General features: G+C 41.4%; 1 protein-coding gene across 1 annotated transcript; it reads right to left on the reverse strand.

Moving 5' to 3' along the window:
- Nucleotides 1–14,939: 14,939 nt before the first annotated feature.
- Nucleotides 14,940–15,185, reverse strand: LOC138854327 (acidic leucine-rich nuclear phosphoprotein 32 family member B-like; the record flags this gene model as incomplete). Its single annotated transcript, XM_070096771.1, has 1 exon — nt 14,940–15,185. A coding segment is annotated over one exon (246 nt), but the record flags the coding sequence as incomplete, so codon positions are not given.
- Nucleotides 15,186–15,536: the final 351 nt, after the last annotated feature.

Here is a 15,536-nt window from a genome sequence, read left to right on the forward strand (position 1 = left end):
GCCCCAGGACTACCAGATACCTCGAGTCTGAATACTGGCTCATGCCTGCCCTCAGACAATGAGGTTGAGCACCTCACCTGGGGAGCACGTCAACACAGCTCCATCACTTGTGCTATCTATACCAGCCTAGCTGAGTCAGCTGACAGTCAGACACCGAGCTCAGCTGACCGCAGCTTCACGTCTACAGATGTTCCAAGTCTTGCTTCTGTGGAATACAACCTGAAATCGCGCATAAAGGTACTGGAAACACAACAATTCCTCCTGAAACAACAACTTGGGCAGCACAAGGAAAGATGTGAGTGTACCAATAATAAGATTGTCACAAATTCTGAAAGCGAGTGTAAGGTTGATGAACAAGGTGGTGGTGGTGTCCTTAAAACCATACCCCCGGCCGGGATTGAACCCGCGGTCATAGAGTCTCAAAACTCCAGCCCGTCGCGTTAGCCACTAGACCAGCTAGCCACAATAAGATTCATCCAACTAGGTATATTTCTACACCATAGGAAAGTTAGCACAGGCACCTCTGTGACCACAAATGCATTTGTGGTCACGATTTCTTGAGTCGTGGTGTCCTTAATTACGGTAATGACGAATCCAATAACTGTGTTGATAACTATAGTGAGCATCATGCTGAGGGCAATGGTGTCTATGATGTTAGTAATAGTGATGAGTGTAATGTAAGTGGTAGTGCCGAGTGTGATGAGGTTAACCACATTGACATTAATGTTGGATATAACACTGCTGATAAATGTAATGAAGACAATGTTGGTAGTGGTGTTGGTGATGACAATTATAGTGATGCATATGATGCTAGTGGAGGAGGGAATGTGAGTGGTGGTGCCACCTATCATACGTTCACGCATGAACAGCGTCGTGCTCTGTGTAAACAAAGACTCCCACGAGGCCTTACAACTGTACAACTGGCTTTACATTATGTACCTCTGTAATCTGGAAATACTTTTGTAACTTGTCATGACTGTGACCAGATCTACCTGGAGTTCATGACCTTTGTAACTTGCTCAGCTATCAAAACTTTGGGGTCCAGTCCCTGGACCCATTATGTACCTCTGTAATATTTTGACTACCGCCCACAGGATGGGTATGGGGTGCATAATAAACATGTTCAACTAAACGAATCATGGAGACATCCCAGGACATCATAGCACTTACGGGAATTTAGCTCACGGCAGTGATAACAGATGTGATCTTTCCATTCGGATATCAGATCCTCAGGAAAGGTAGAGGGAGCAGAGAGAACCAAGAGTTCCACTGCCCATGAAAAACTAGTGGAAATTTAAGGAAATGGAAGGAATGGACATAATGGAAGCAAGGGTCTACATAGTAGGAACAATTCAGACTGTGGTCCAACGGTGGTGATTGCAGTGATGTACAACCTACCACAGAATAGCACCAGGCCAAGATAAGCTGAGGTGGCCAGAAGGGTCCACATGGGCAGAGCAAAGTTACTAGTTGTGGGAGATTTCATTCATAAGGAGACTGACTGGGAAAACCTGAAGCCACATGGGGGACCTAAATCGTGGAGAGCTAAGATGATGGAGGTGGTACTGGAAACCTCGTGCATTAACATATCGGGGACACTACCAGAAAGAGAGAGGAGAGGATGAACCAACAAGGCTGGACCTCATATTCACCTTGAGTAATTCTGACATTGAAGACGCCACGTATGAAAGGCCCCTCGGAACTAGTGATCATATGACCCTGAACTTCAAATATATTGTAGGGCTAATAGTGGAGAAAGAAGCAGCGTGAGTAGGACAGGAGAAACCAAACTATAAAAGAGGGGACTACACAGGCATGAGGAATTTCCTGTATGAGGTACAGGGGGAAAGAGAACCGGTGGGCAAAAACAGTAAATGAAATGATAGAATATATGACCACAAAATGCAGGAAGGCAGAGGAGAGGTTCGTACACAAGGGCAACAGAAACAATAGGAAGACCAAAATGAGCCCTTGGTTCAGATGTGTAGGGAAGCCAAAATTAAGTGCGTTAGAGAATGAAAAAAAACAGAGAAGACAAAGAACCCAGGAAAACAAGATTAGCTAAAGAGCCAGAAATGAACATGATTGGATAAGAAGGGAGGTCCAACGGCAATATTAGAATGATGTAGCATCAAAATCCAAATTTGACCCAAAACTGTTGTCCAGCCACATCAGGAGTAAAACAACAGACTGAGAAAGAAGGGGAGATCTCAAAAAATAGCAAAGTATGTTTAGAGCTCAACACGAGATTCAAGGAAGTGTTTTCAGTGGAGACAAAGAGCTTCAGCAACCCCAGATGAAAGGGTACACCAACAAGTACTTGACACACAAGATGCAACAGAGAAGGTGGTGAAGAGACTGCTAAGTAAGCTAGATACTTCAAAGGCGGTGAGATCGGACATCTCTCCGTGGGTCCTGAGAGAGCAAAGGCACTGTGTGTGCCACTAACAACGATCTTCAACCCATCTATCGAAGCAGGGTAACTACCTAAGGTGTGGAAGACAACAAATGTAAAGTCTTTAAGAGAGGAGACAGGCAGGTGGCATTAAAACTACAGACCAGTGTTACTGACATGCATTGTATGCAAAGTCATGGAGAAGTTTATCAGGAGAAGAGTGGTGGAGCACCTATAAATGATAAAGAGTACAGTTTCAGGGAATGGAAATTCTGTATCAGAAACCTATTTAAGTTTTACGACAAGGTGATAGAAGTAAGACATGAGAGATAGGGATGGGTAGACTGCATTTTTTTTGGACTGCAAGAAAGCCTTCGACACAGTTCCACTCAAGAAATTAGTGGAAAAGCCAGAGGAGCTGGAAACAACGAGTAATGGCACTTGACGAGGTGTCTGTACACTGTGTATGTCAGGCCCATATTGGAGTATGCATTACCAGTATGGAACCCACACCTGGTCAAGCACGTCAAGAAATTAGAGAAGGTGCAAAAAAGTTTGCAACAACACTAAACCTGACGACACTGGAGAACAGGAGGGAAAGGGATGACATAACAAAATATAAAATACTGAGAGGAATTGACAGGGTGGACAGAGATATTTCAGAGATGGGACACAACAACAAGGAGACACAACTGGAAGTTGAAAACTGAGATGAGTCACAGGGATGTTAGTAAATATTTATTCAGCCATAGAGTTGTCAGGAAGTGGAACAATCTGGAGAGTGAGAAATAAGGTGATACCGACATGATGTGAAAAAGACACTTATGTATAGTTTAGGACATTTATTAAAGGAAACGTTTAGCCACTAGTGACTTCTTCAGTTTAAATACAGAGATAAATAAGAAAACGAGTATATATAGCGGCAGGAGTCAGGTGGACTGTCGCGGGGATACCAGTAGTAGTGGTAGTAGTAGCGGTAGTAGTAGCGGTAGTAGTGGTAATAGTGGTAGTAGTAGTGGTAGTAGTAGTGGTAGTAGCGGTAGTAGTAGTGGTAGTAGTAGTGGTAGTAGTGGTGGTAGTAACTGTGGTGAGACCGGTTGGGTGAGAGAATGACATGTTGACATCATGTTACAGCTGTCTCCAGAATGGGTAATATCCTGCTGATTAGCAATTTGAACCACAATTTGAACAGCGGCCCTATGTTGACAGTCCGACTAACCCGGGAATATTAAAACCAATTGGAACATGAAAAGTTAACATATGGAAATAGAGAAACTGCAAGATTTTTCAGATAAATGGTTACTCTAATTCACCTCAGCAAATGTACTGTGACGAAGACTGGAGAATTAGCAAAAAGACTTGACACAGAGTGCAGAGTTCTGGTACATAGACTGCAGATCTCACTGAAAGAGAATTTCATTTGAGGAAAGCTGAACAAGGGGAAAATTGATAGGGTAGGCAGGGACTGAGAAGAGAGAAAGAGGTACACTTTGTAGTTGAAAGTTAATGCAACAGACTAGTCAGAGGGATGTCAGGACGTACTTTTTCAACCCAAGGGTAATAAGAACATAAGAGAAGAAACACTGCAACAGGCCTACTGACCCGGCCTAGAACAATGACCACCTAGTCAGGTCACTTCCACTTAAGGAAGGAGCACGGCACCTAGTCAGGTCCAACTCACATCCACCCACACCCACTCATGTATTTATCCAACCTATTTTTAAAACTACACAACGTCTTAGCGTCTATGACGGTACTCGGGAGTTTGTTCCACTCATCCACAACTCTATTACCAAACCAGTGCTTTCCTATATCCTTCCTGAATCTGAATTTTTCCAACTTGAAACCATTGCTGCGAGTCCTGTCTTGGCTGGATATTTTCAGCATGCTATTTACATCCCCTTTATTTACTCCTGTTTTCCATTTATACACCTCAATCATATCCCCCTAATTCTTCGCAGTTATTTTGATTATCTGGAGGCAAACCCACCAGAGTTTTAGGAGCAGGCACTCCAGGGCCCACGAGGGTTTGTAGGACATGTGACAAATGACAAGCTGAGAGGCGGAGCCACATATAATAAATACATATAGGAGAATATAATACACATCGTCACATATGACTCAGCGAAAACTTCATTGAGAAAACTGTGGCCCTTTGAGCGATACTTTTAGCTGGATGCTACAGCAGCACACATCGCCCAGTTCCCACCAAGGCAGGGTGGCCCGAAAAAGAAAAACTTTCATCATCATTCACTCCATCAGTCTTGACACATCGCCCAGTTTATTCAAGAAGCGATGCATGAATTCAACATACCAGCTTCTAAAACGCAACTGATAACATTTAATAATAATTCGAAGGTTATTAAAGGAAATGAAGGGACATGTTACAACAGTTTGCCATGTTTTCTGCCAACATTTTATCTGTTTACTGATGACTGTATTCTGGAGCAGAAGGACATCAGTATGAACCATTCAGTCACTCTCTTCCAGCCTGCAGTAAACTAGAGACTCTTCAAGAAAAAAAAATGAACTACCAAACCCACTGGAATAGCACTTTAATATTAGACTGCAAATGTAGAAAAAAGCAGCGCAATGCACACCTATCAGCTACAATATCTGAAACATTTCAACAAAGTTTTGAGTGATCCAAGATTTTCACTTCTGGGAAAGAGACTATCAGCTCCCATAGTGTTTATTAAACAGGTTTTAAGAGTTACACCATTATTTACAACAGGATATTCAGCACATGACATGATCCCTGATGTAAGTGCAGCGGAAAAGTCGTATAAAACAAACGCTGAGAATGATATTGAGAATGAACTGAAACTCAAGAGAGAATTCAACAGCTCAAGAAACAAGAGAACGTAGCTAGTTTACTAGCAGCATAAAGCAACATCGAGTCTGATGAAACAAGTCACAACGATGTAATAAGGACTGAAGACACTGACCCCTTTGATTTTGATAAATATTATGAAGGAACTGTAGCTAGCATTCCCAGTAACAACACGTCACAAACCTCTGCTTCAGGATCCTTTTTTCCAAATTACAAAAAGCAGCATCCAAAAGCAAACACGCTGATATTTTTATCATAAACATAAAAAGAGAACGAAATATGCAAAATAACCACAGTGAAAACGCAGTGAGGTTTCCCAGCGCTTTAGTGATTTTTCACTTTTATCGATATGAAAAAACCACAAAAGCCCTTGGAATTTCACTGTCTTTTCACCGTGGATATTTTGTATATTGTGATATCACACGTTCACTGTGTATGGCACTAATATTGTTACCTATAAAAGAAAACCAACTAGAGGTGGAGAGAAAAGATGATAATTCTCCCATTCTGGGCAAACTTAGCCAGTAAATATCCGAGTTCACTCTTGTCTTTAAGAGAGAATGTTAATCATTAGAGGAACATAACATCTGTTCTCCTCATAGGAACAGATTAACTTCCGAAATTGGTTGATATTGATGTTCCTCAACTTCACTTTGAGAATTTTTAGAAATCCATGAAGTGGTGCCTTTAAGAGACTGCTTATTATATTTGGCGCAGAACTCGAGAATGCCTTATCCAACAGGCTTCAAAAATTCAACACAAAGTTTTTAATAGCAAAGCATCAAACGTTCACAAAAGATGTCAAAAAATACAACGAATTTGTGCGGATTTGGAGAATTTATGTGCAAAATAGTGAGTTCTGTATTACTTTATGACTGAGTTGGTGCTGTTCTCCAACCAAAAGTTGGACTTAAGCTGAAGAATGAACGTTCAGCACCAGACCTCGTCAAAGTACTGAATTACCTACACCAGACCTTGGACGATCAGATATTCTGCATTCCTCTCCAGTCATCATGGATGCTCCTCTCGAATCTCCTTGCTGATAGATATATCCCAAGATTCTTGTCTTCAAGATATAAGAATACTGTGTGATTATGTGTGACAGAAAGAGAATTGGGCTGAGCCCCTGTGTTTAACCTCCCTCAAGTGGCTTTCAAGACAGTATTCATTAAACTTGTTTTGCCTCTTGACGGAAGTCATTGGAGGTGGATGTGTTGGAATCTGAAAATAGATTCAGTATTTTTCGAAGTTCACTGCTTTCTGAGTTTAAAGTTAACTTGAATGTTTTACTTAACATAATAGAATCAGATAAACTTCATGAGCTCAATATTTTACTTCGGTTAAGTTTTTTTTAAACAAGTGTATGTATTCTTACTGTATGATATAAATAATGATTTGTTTTATTTCAATTATATATGTGTGTGGAAATAGCATCAAAGCCCATCACACATTACAGCAGCAGTTTACTTGTATTAGTGTTTCCTAGTTCTCAATGGCTACCCTTTATCTTGCACTGAACTTTGACTGGCACAATCTTGTGCCAAAGAGGTGATAACGTACCTTGGAGAGACCGAATTATTATTGAGCGGCGATGAGAAGCAGAGGTGTGAGTGAGACTTTCATTCTTTTATACTTGCATCTGTTCTGGCCAGTATCTTCTCATGGACCAACATAACCAGTTTCTTGTGTTTTCTGGAGGAAGCAGAAAATATCAGGTAACTTCGGTTCTAGAGTGGATGTAATGGATTCTCTTCAATACATAATATATAATTTCAGCACAAGGAACATCTACTCATTGTTGTTACTATTAATAAGTCTGGGTGAGGCTAGCTGGAAGTAACCTCACTTGTTGCATCATGTGAAGTGAGTGCTGGAAGTAACCTCACTTGTTGCATCATGTGGAGTGCTGGAAGTAACCTCACTTGTTGCATCATGTGAAGTGAGTGCTGGAAGTAACCTCACTTGTTGCATCATGTGAAGTGAGTGCTGGAAGTAACCTCACTTGTTACATCATGTGAAGCGAGTGCTGGAGGTAACCTCACTTCTTACATCATGTGAAGCGAGTGCTGGGAGTAACCTCACTTGTTACATCATGTGAAGCGAGTGCTGGAAGTAACGTCACTTGTTACATCATGTGAAGTGAGTGCTGGAAGTAACCTCACTTGTTGCATCATGTAAAGTGAGTGCTGGAAGTAACTCACTTGTTGCATCATGTAAAGTGAGTGCTGGAAGTAACCTCACTTGTTGCATCATGTGAAGTGAGTGCTGGAAGTAACCTCACTTGTTGCATCATGTAAAGTGAGTGCTGGAAGTAACTCACTTGTTGCATCATGTAAAGTGAGTGCTGGAAGTAACCTCACTTGTTGCATCATGTGAAGTGAGTGCTGGAAGTAACCTCACTTGTTGCATCATGTGGAGTGCTGGAAGTAACCTCACTTGTTGCATCATGTAAAGTGAGTGCTGGAAGTACCTCACTTGTTGCATCATGTAAAGTGAGTGCTGGAAGTAACCTCACTTGTTGCATCATGTGAAGTGAGTGCTGGAAGTAACCTCACTTGTTGCATCATGTAAAGTGAGTGCTGGAAGTACCTCACTTGTTGCATCATGTAAAGTGAGTGCTGGAAGTAACCTCACTTGTTGCATCATGTAAAGTGAGTGCTGGAAGTACCTCACTTGTTGCATCATGTAAAGTGAGTGCTGGAAGTAACCTCACTTGTTGCATCATGTAAAGTGAGTGCTGGAAGTACCTCACTTGTTGCATCATGTGAAGTGAGTGCTGGAAATAACCTCACTTGTTGCATCATGTAGAGTGCTGGAAGTAACCTCACTTGTTGCATCATGTAAAGTGAGTGCTGGAAGTACCTCACTTGTTGCATCATGTAAAGTGAGTGCTGGAAGTACCTCACTTGTTGCATCATGTGAAGTGAGCGCTGGGAGTACCTCACTTGTTGCATCATGTAAAGTGAGTGCTGGAAGTAACCTCACTTGTTGCATCATGTGAAGTGAGTGCTGGAAGTACCTCACTTGTTGCATCATGTGAAGTGAGTGCTGGAAGTAACCTCACTTGTTGCATCATGTGAAGTGAGTGCTGGAAGTAACCTCACTTGTTGCATCATGTGAAGTGAGTGCTGGAAGTAACCTCACTTGTTGCATCATGTAAAGTGAGTGCTGGAAGTAACCTCACTTGTTGCATCATGTGAAGTAAATGCTGGAAGTACCTCACTTGTTGCATCATGTAAAGTGAGTGCTGGAAGTAACCTCACTTGTTGCATCATGTGAAGTAAATGCTGGAAGTACCTCACTTGTTGCATCATGTGAAGTAAATGCTGGAAGTACCTCACTTGTTGCATCATGTGAAGTGAGTGCTGGAAGTAACCTCACTTGTTGCATCATGTGAAGTGAGTGCTGGAAGTAACCTCACTTGTTGCATCATGTGAAGTGAGTGCTGGAAGTAACCTCACTTGTTGCATCATGTGAAGTGAGTGCTGGAAGTAACCTCACTTGTTGCATCATGTAAAGTGAGTGCTGGAAGTAACCTCACTTGTTGCATCATGTGAAGTAAATGCTGGAAGTACCTCACTTGTTGCATCATGTGAAGTAAATGCTGGAAGTACCTCACTTGTTGCATCATGTGAAGTGAGTGCTGGAAGTAACCTCACTTGTTGCATCATGTGAAGTGAGTGCTGGAAGTAACCTCACTTGTTGCATCATGTGAAGTGAGTGCTGGAAGTAACCTCACTTGTTGCATCATGTAAAGTGAGTGCTGGAAGTAACCTCACTTGTTGCATCATGTGAAGTAAATGCTGGAAGTACCTCACTTGTTGCATCATGTAAAGTGAGTGCTGGAAGTACCTCACTTGTTGCATCATGTGAAGTGAGTGCTGGAAGTACCTCACTTGTTGCATCATGTAAAGTGAGTGCTGGAAGTAACCTCACTTGTTGCATCATGTGAAGTAAATGCTGGAAGTACCTCACTTGTTGCATCATGTAAAGTGAGTGCTGGAAGTACCTCACTTGTTGCATCATGTAAAGTGAGTGCTGGAAGTACCTCACTTGTTGCACCATGTAAAGTGAGTGCTGGAAGTACCTCACTTGTTGCATCATGTAAAGTGAGTGCTGTACCTCACTTGTTGCATCATGTGAAGTGAGTGCTGGAAGTAACCTCACTTGTTGCATCATGTAAAGTGAGTGCTGGAAGTAACCTCACTTGTTGCATCATGTAAAGTGAGTGCTGGAAGTAACCTCACTTGTTGCATCATGTAAAGTGAGTGCTGGAAGTAACCTCACTTGTTGCATCATGTAAAGTGAGTGCTGGAAGTAACCTCACTTGTTGCATCATGTAAAGTGAGTGCTGGAAGTAACCTCACTTGTTGCATCATGTAAAGTGAGTGCTGGAAGTAACCTCACTTGTTGCATCATGTAAAGTGAGTGCTGGAAGTAACCTCACTTGTTGCATCATGTAAAGTGAGTGCTGGAAGTAACCTCACTTGTTGCATCATGTAAAGTGAGTGTCATGCTGAATTATCTAGAGTTCTGGGAATTAATGCATCTTTTTTATTAACATGTGAAAGAGAAGCTTACATACAGTCATCTAAATATCAGTGTACTGCCAGAGTCAGTGTATTACTGTAGACCTTTGTGCATTAGTGTCCAGGAGCTGGAAGTGCTACTTCTCTAGCTCTATGAATATTTACTGCTTTGTTGTGCCCATTTCCTGCTGTGATTACATTGCTGCTGAAATACTCATTTCTACTCTGCTCTTGCATCTGTATTAGTCATGTTTTTTTCTGGAACGATTGTAATAATTTGGTGGATCCTGCTGATGCAATGTGTAAATAGAATGTAACTAATTTTACGTTAAAATACCCAAGTTTATTTCTGGTACCAGTGTACTTGTCAGAATGATTGAGACATTATTATTCTCTCTCTCTCTTTACACAGGGTTCTGCAAGGTTAGGTTTAGAGTTTCTAACTTTACAATCTAAGAGCTTGTTAAGAGATATACTAATAGTGAACAGGATGAGGTTGTAGCCAGCTGTGGGCCAGTGATTTCATTTGGCCAACTGACTATTTATTTGATGTCATTATGCTGTACGAACATGTGACAGACTAGAGTCATCCTAGGAATAAATGATCTTAGATGAAGTGGTGTTCTGGAGAAGAGTACAGTCAGAGTGAAGCTGCTGCTTGCTGCCCGTCTTGTTGTGCAGAAGTTCACTTCTCGCTGTCCTCGGAGTAGAGAAAAGTGTGATACTTTGACAATATTGGCCTTGTAGGTAATAGTAAGGCCACCCACATCCCTCCCGTGTTGTAGGCTGTGCTGCAATGACAGATCAGTCCAGGCTGGATGCAGTCGAGAGATGAGCCGTCTTACTTCCATCGAGCAGATGCGAGATATTTCTAAATGCTGTACGCTTCCTGGTCACTTTATTTTCAAGATTTACAACGCGGTTCTTCATAGCCAGTTTGGAGTCAAATTTCACCCCAAGTATATTAGGTTCCTTCCAGAGTACCAACAGTCTCCCACTCATTCTTACCACTACTTTCCTCTCTCCCCCTTATTTCTTTCCCTCCCTTTCTCCCTCCGTTCATCCCTCCACGCCTTCCTCTTATCTGTTTCATCCGTCCATCCCTTTCCTCTTCCATTCATCATTCATTCCCTACATCCCTCCCTACCTTCAATCACTTCTCTACCTTCCTCCAGCTCCCCTTCCATTCCCCCTCATTATTTTCTACCCTTTCTCCTTACATTAATTACTGTCTTCTCTTCCTCCGTAAAAATTGAGTTTGTCTCTCATTCCTTCTTTACATCCCTTCCCAGCAGTCTTTCCTCCCCATCCCTGGTGTCTACTTCCTATATCTTCTTCAGTTCTACCCATCTCTCCATCCCTTCCTTCCTTCTCTCAGCTTCCGGCTCTGACACGTTAGTTCCATCAAACTTATGCAATTACTGACAAACTTGTCTTCCTCTTAAGTTGCTGGAGAGGATGAGAGGTATGGAGAGTGAGGCAAGTTTAGTGACAAGGAAACCTAGGGGAAACAAGGAAGCAGTTTAAGGGGAGAATATGGGGAAGAAAATTGGAAGGAGGAATGTGAGGCAGAAAAAAACGAAAGAATGAAGAGGGGGGAAAATATAAGCATGGAGAGAAAGAAGTTAAAGAAGGGGAAAGAAGTTCAAATAGTGAAAGGGAAGATATAGAAAGAAGGGTGAGGAGCCAAGACGGAGTATGGGGGCAGGAGAAGAATTTGGAAGAATGCCAGGTAGTGAGAGATAGGGAAAGACTGGAAACAAACACTGAAACAAAAGACTGAAAGGTAATGGGGCATTGGTGAGGGAGAGAACGTAGGGAAAAGAGGAGAGGTAAGTGGTATTAGGAAGAGGGAGAAGAAACGGAGATAGGACGAGAGTTAACCGAGAGTTAATCAAGGAAGTAAAGATAATAGGAGGAAAGGAAGGTAGAAATAATGAAAGAATAATGGGAAATGAAAAAAAAAAAACAGCTGTAGTCTACCTGGAGGTTCTTCCTGGGGTCAACTGCCCCGCGGCCCAATCTCTTTCCAGGCTTACCGGTTTAGAACCTGATCAACCAGGTTGTTACTGCTGACCGCACGTGATCCTGGCAGATCGGGCACTGATTTTAGGTACAAGTCCGGTACTCGTTTGAAGACAGCCAGGGGGTCTATTCATAATTTCCTTTACGTATGGTGGGTGACGCTGAACAGTCTTTGGCTTCAGATACTTATTGTGTTTTCTCTTTGTGTACTCATGGTGCCCATGCTTGCCATTGGATACATGTTACACCGTCTGGCTAGTCTTTCTCTTTCCTAGGGACTGAATTCTATGTGTAGATTTGGGACCCGTCAGTCTAGGATTTTCCAGGTGTAGATTATGATGTATCTTTCTCTCCCGCATTCCAGGGAGTACAGATCAAGAGACTTCAAACGTTCCCAGTAATTAAATTGCTTGACTGAACTTAACTCTTCATTGAAGGCTCTCTATTCATTCTCTAGAACTACGATTTCACCTGCATGAAATAGGGCCGTTAGTGCACCGCAGTATTCCTGCTTAAAGGGAACAAAAAACTTAAAAAAAAAATGGTAACCATTGACATGGCATCTCTTATTTTGAAAGTTCTCATTATCCTTACTATTATTTCCTTAGCAAATGTGATAATGACACTGTTACGATTCTTGAAGGTGACGTATTCCCACATTAGCACCTGCATGTCTTTCACGTTACTTTTTTGCTCTGGTGTGTGGTTAGAATTAGTACTGTACTCCGTTCTAGATATTTCCACAAGTTTTCTGTTTCCCTTTTGAAAACTTGGTTTATATCCGCTTGGAGATTTACCACGTCCTCCGTGAATATTCTCATGCAGATTATACTATGATCGCAATAGTCGAAATTTTTTGCAGTCTTTGTATATTACATATGCATTCTGCTTGTCCTCCACAACATCCAAAACCATGTCATGGTGGTCCAGTAGCTGAGAGAGGCGGAAGAGACCTGCTCTAAACCCCAGGTGCCCAGGGGGATGGTAGAGTTATTGGTCTATTATTCTTTGCTCGTGCTCTGCTGTAGCCTTTGTAGGTTGTTGCTGCATCAGTTGTTAGCAACTGTGGGAGACACCAGTGTCCAGCCTCCCTCTCCATAGTGGGAGACACTGTGGGAGGCACCAGTGTCCAGCCTCCCTCTCCATAGTGGGAGACACTGTGGGAGGCACCAGTGTCCAGCCTCCCTCTCCATAGTGCACTTAAAGTACGCGAAAGGGAAGAGAGATAGAAGGAATAAGAGAAATGAAGACTAGAGGGAAGTCATAAGACAATGATAAAAGGTGGTACAGAAATCAAACTTATGAACTATAAGATTTATTTGGAAGAGGGATGGAAGGTAGAAAAAAGTAGGAAGAAAGAAAAAATAGAAAAAAAAAGTGAAATAGTAAAGGTAATAAGAATAGGACAAAGGAAGACAAGAAGGAAAAATGTAGAGACAAAAAGATTGTTTTCCTTAAGTCAGGTTTGTAGCTTTTGATCCCCCAGCCTGTCCTTCCCCAAGCTTCATTATCAGTCATCAATATCATCATCAGTCATCATCATTATGATCAATCATCATTTGCATTATCAGTCATTATCATTATCAGCCATCAGCAACAATAGTCATCATTGTAGTTATCAGCAATCATTATTAGTCATCATTATCAGTCACCATCATCATTATCAGTCACCATCATCATTATCAATCACCATTATTAGTCATCATTATCAGTCATCATCATCAGTCATCATCATCAGTCATCATTATCAGTCATTATCAATCATCAATCATCATCATCATGTCATTATCAATCATCAATCATCATCATCAGTCATCATCAGTCATCATCATCATCAGTCATCATCATCAGTCATCATCATTCATCATTATCAGTCATCATGTCATCATTATCAGTCATCAGTCATCATCAGTCATCATCATCAGTCATCATCATTATCAGTCATCATCATTATCAGTCATCATCATTATCAGTCATCATCATTATCAGTCATCATCATTATCAGTCATCATCATTATCAGTCATCATCATTATCAGTCATCATCATCAGTCATCATCATCAGTCATCATCAGTCATCATCATCAGTCATCATTATCAATCATCATCAGTCATCAATCATCATCAGTCATCATCAGTCATCATCAGTCATCATCATCAGTCATCATCATCAGTCATCATCAGTCATCATCATCAGTCATCATCAATCATCATCATCAGTCATCATCAGTCATCATCAGTCATCATCATCAGTCATCATCATCAGTCATCATCATCAGTCATCATCATCATCAGTCATCATCAGTCATCATCATCATGTCATCATCATCAGTCATCATCATCATGTCATCATCATCAGTCATCAATCATCATCATCATGTCATCATCATCAGTCATCATCATCATGTCATCATCAGTCATCATCATCAATCATCATCAGTCATCATCATCAGTCATCATCAATCATCATCATCAGTCATCATCATCAGTCATCATCATCAGTCATCATCATCAGTCATCATCATCATCAGTCATCATCATCATCATCAGTCATCATCAGTCATCATCATCAGTCATCATCATCAGTCATCATCATCAGTCATCATCATCAGTCATCATCATCAGTCATCATCATCAGTCATCATCAGTCATCATCATCAGTCATCATCATCATCATCAACTTAATCTTTTTCTAATTTTTTTTGACAGGTTTTCATAAAATTCCAATTCTTCTTCTGCTTCGTCTTTTTCTCGTCCTTTTAGACCCCATCTTTCTTCTTCTTGACCAAATCTTCCTGTCTTCTTTTGAATCAGTCTTCATCTTGACCCAGTCTTTTTCTTCTTGGCTCCGTCTTCTTGGCTCCGTCTTCTTGGCTCCGTCTTCTTGGCTCCGTCTTCTTGGCTCCGTCTTCTTGGCTCCGTCTTCTTGGCTCCGTCTTCTTGGCTCCGTCTTCTTGGCTCCGTCTTCTTGGCTCCGTCTTCTTGGCTCCGTCTTCTTGGCTCCGTCTTCTTGGCTCCGTCTTCTTGGCTCTGTCTTCTTGGCTCTGTCTTCTTGGCTCTGTCTTCATTCTCTTCTTGATTCTTCTTCCTCTCTTTCATGATTGTCTTCTTCCTGATTCTTTTTCTCTATTCTTGACAATCTTCTTCCTGTTCTTGATTTTACCATCCCCTTCCTGATTCTTCTTCCTCTTCTTCTTCCTCTTCTTTCTCTTCTTCCTCATCTTCCTCTTCTTCCTCCTCTTCATCTTCCTCTTCTTCCTCCTCTTCATCTTCATCTTCTTCCTCTCCTTCCTCTTCCTCCTCTCCTTCCTCTTCCTCCTCTCCTTCCTTTTCTTCTTCTTCCTCTCCTTCTTCCTCTTCCTTCTCTTCCTCTTCTTCCTTTTCTTCTTCCTCTTCTTCTTCTTCCTCTTCCTCTTCTTCTTCCTCTCCTTCTTCCTCTTCCTCCTCTTCTTCCTTTTCTTCTTCCTCTTCTTCTTCTTCTTCCTCTTCCTCTTCTTAACTCTTGCATTAATTTATCTTAAAGAAAAACAGTTTCATTTCGATCGTTTTTTTTCGGTATAATTGTCGTTCACCAAACAGTAATTTAATTGTCGTTCACCAAACAGTAATTTAATTGTCGTTCACCAAACAGTAATTTAATTGTCGTTCACCAAACAGTAATTTAATTGTCGTTCACCAAACAGTAATTTAATTGTCGTTCACCAAACAGTAATTTAATTGTCGTTCACCAAACAGTAATTTAATTGTCGTTCACCA

Source organism: Cherax quadricarinatus, chromosome 55 (genome assembly GCF_038502225.1).
Source record: "Cherax quadricarinatus isolate ZL_2023a chromosome 55, ASM3850222v1, whole genome shotgun sequence".
In the NCBI taxonomy this organism is placed as follows: Eukaryota; Metazoa; Arthropoda; class Malacostraca; order Decapoda; family Parastacidae; genus Cherax; species Cherax quadricarinatus.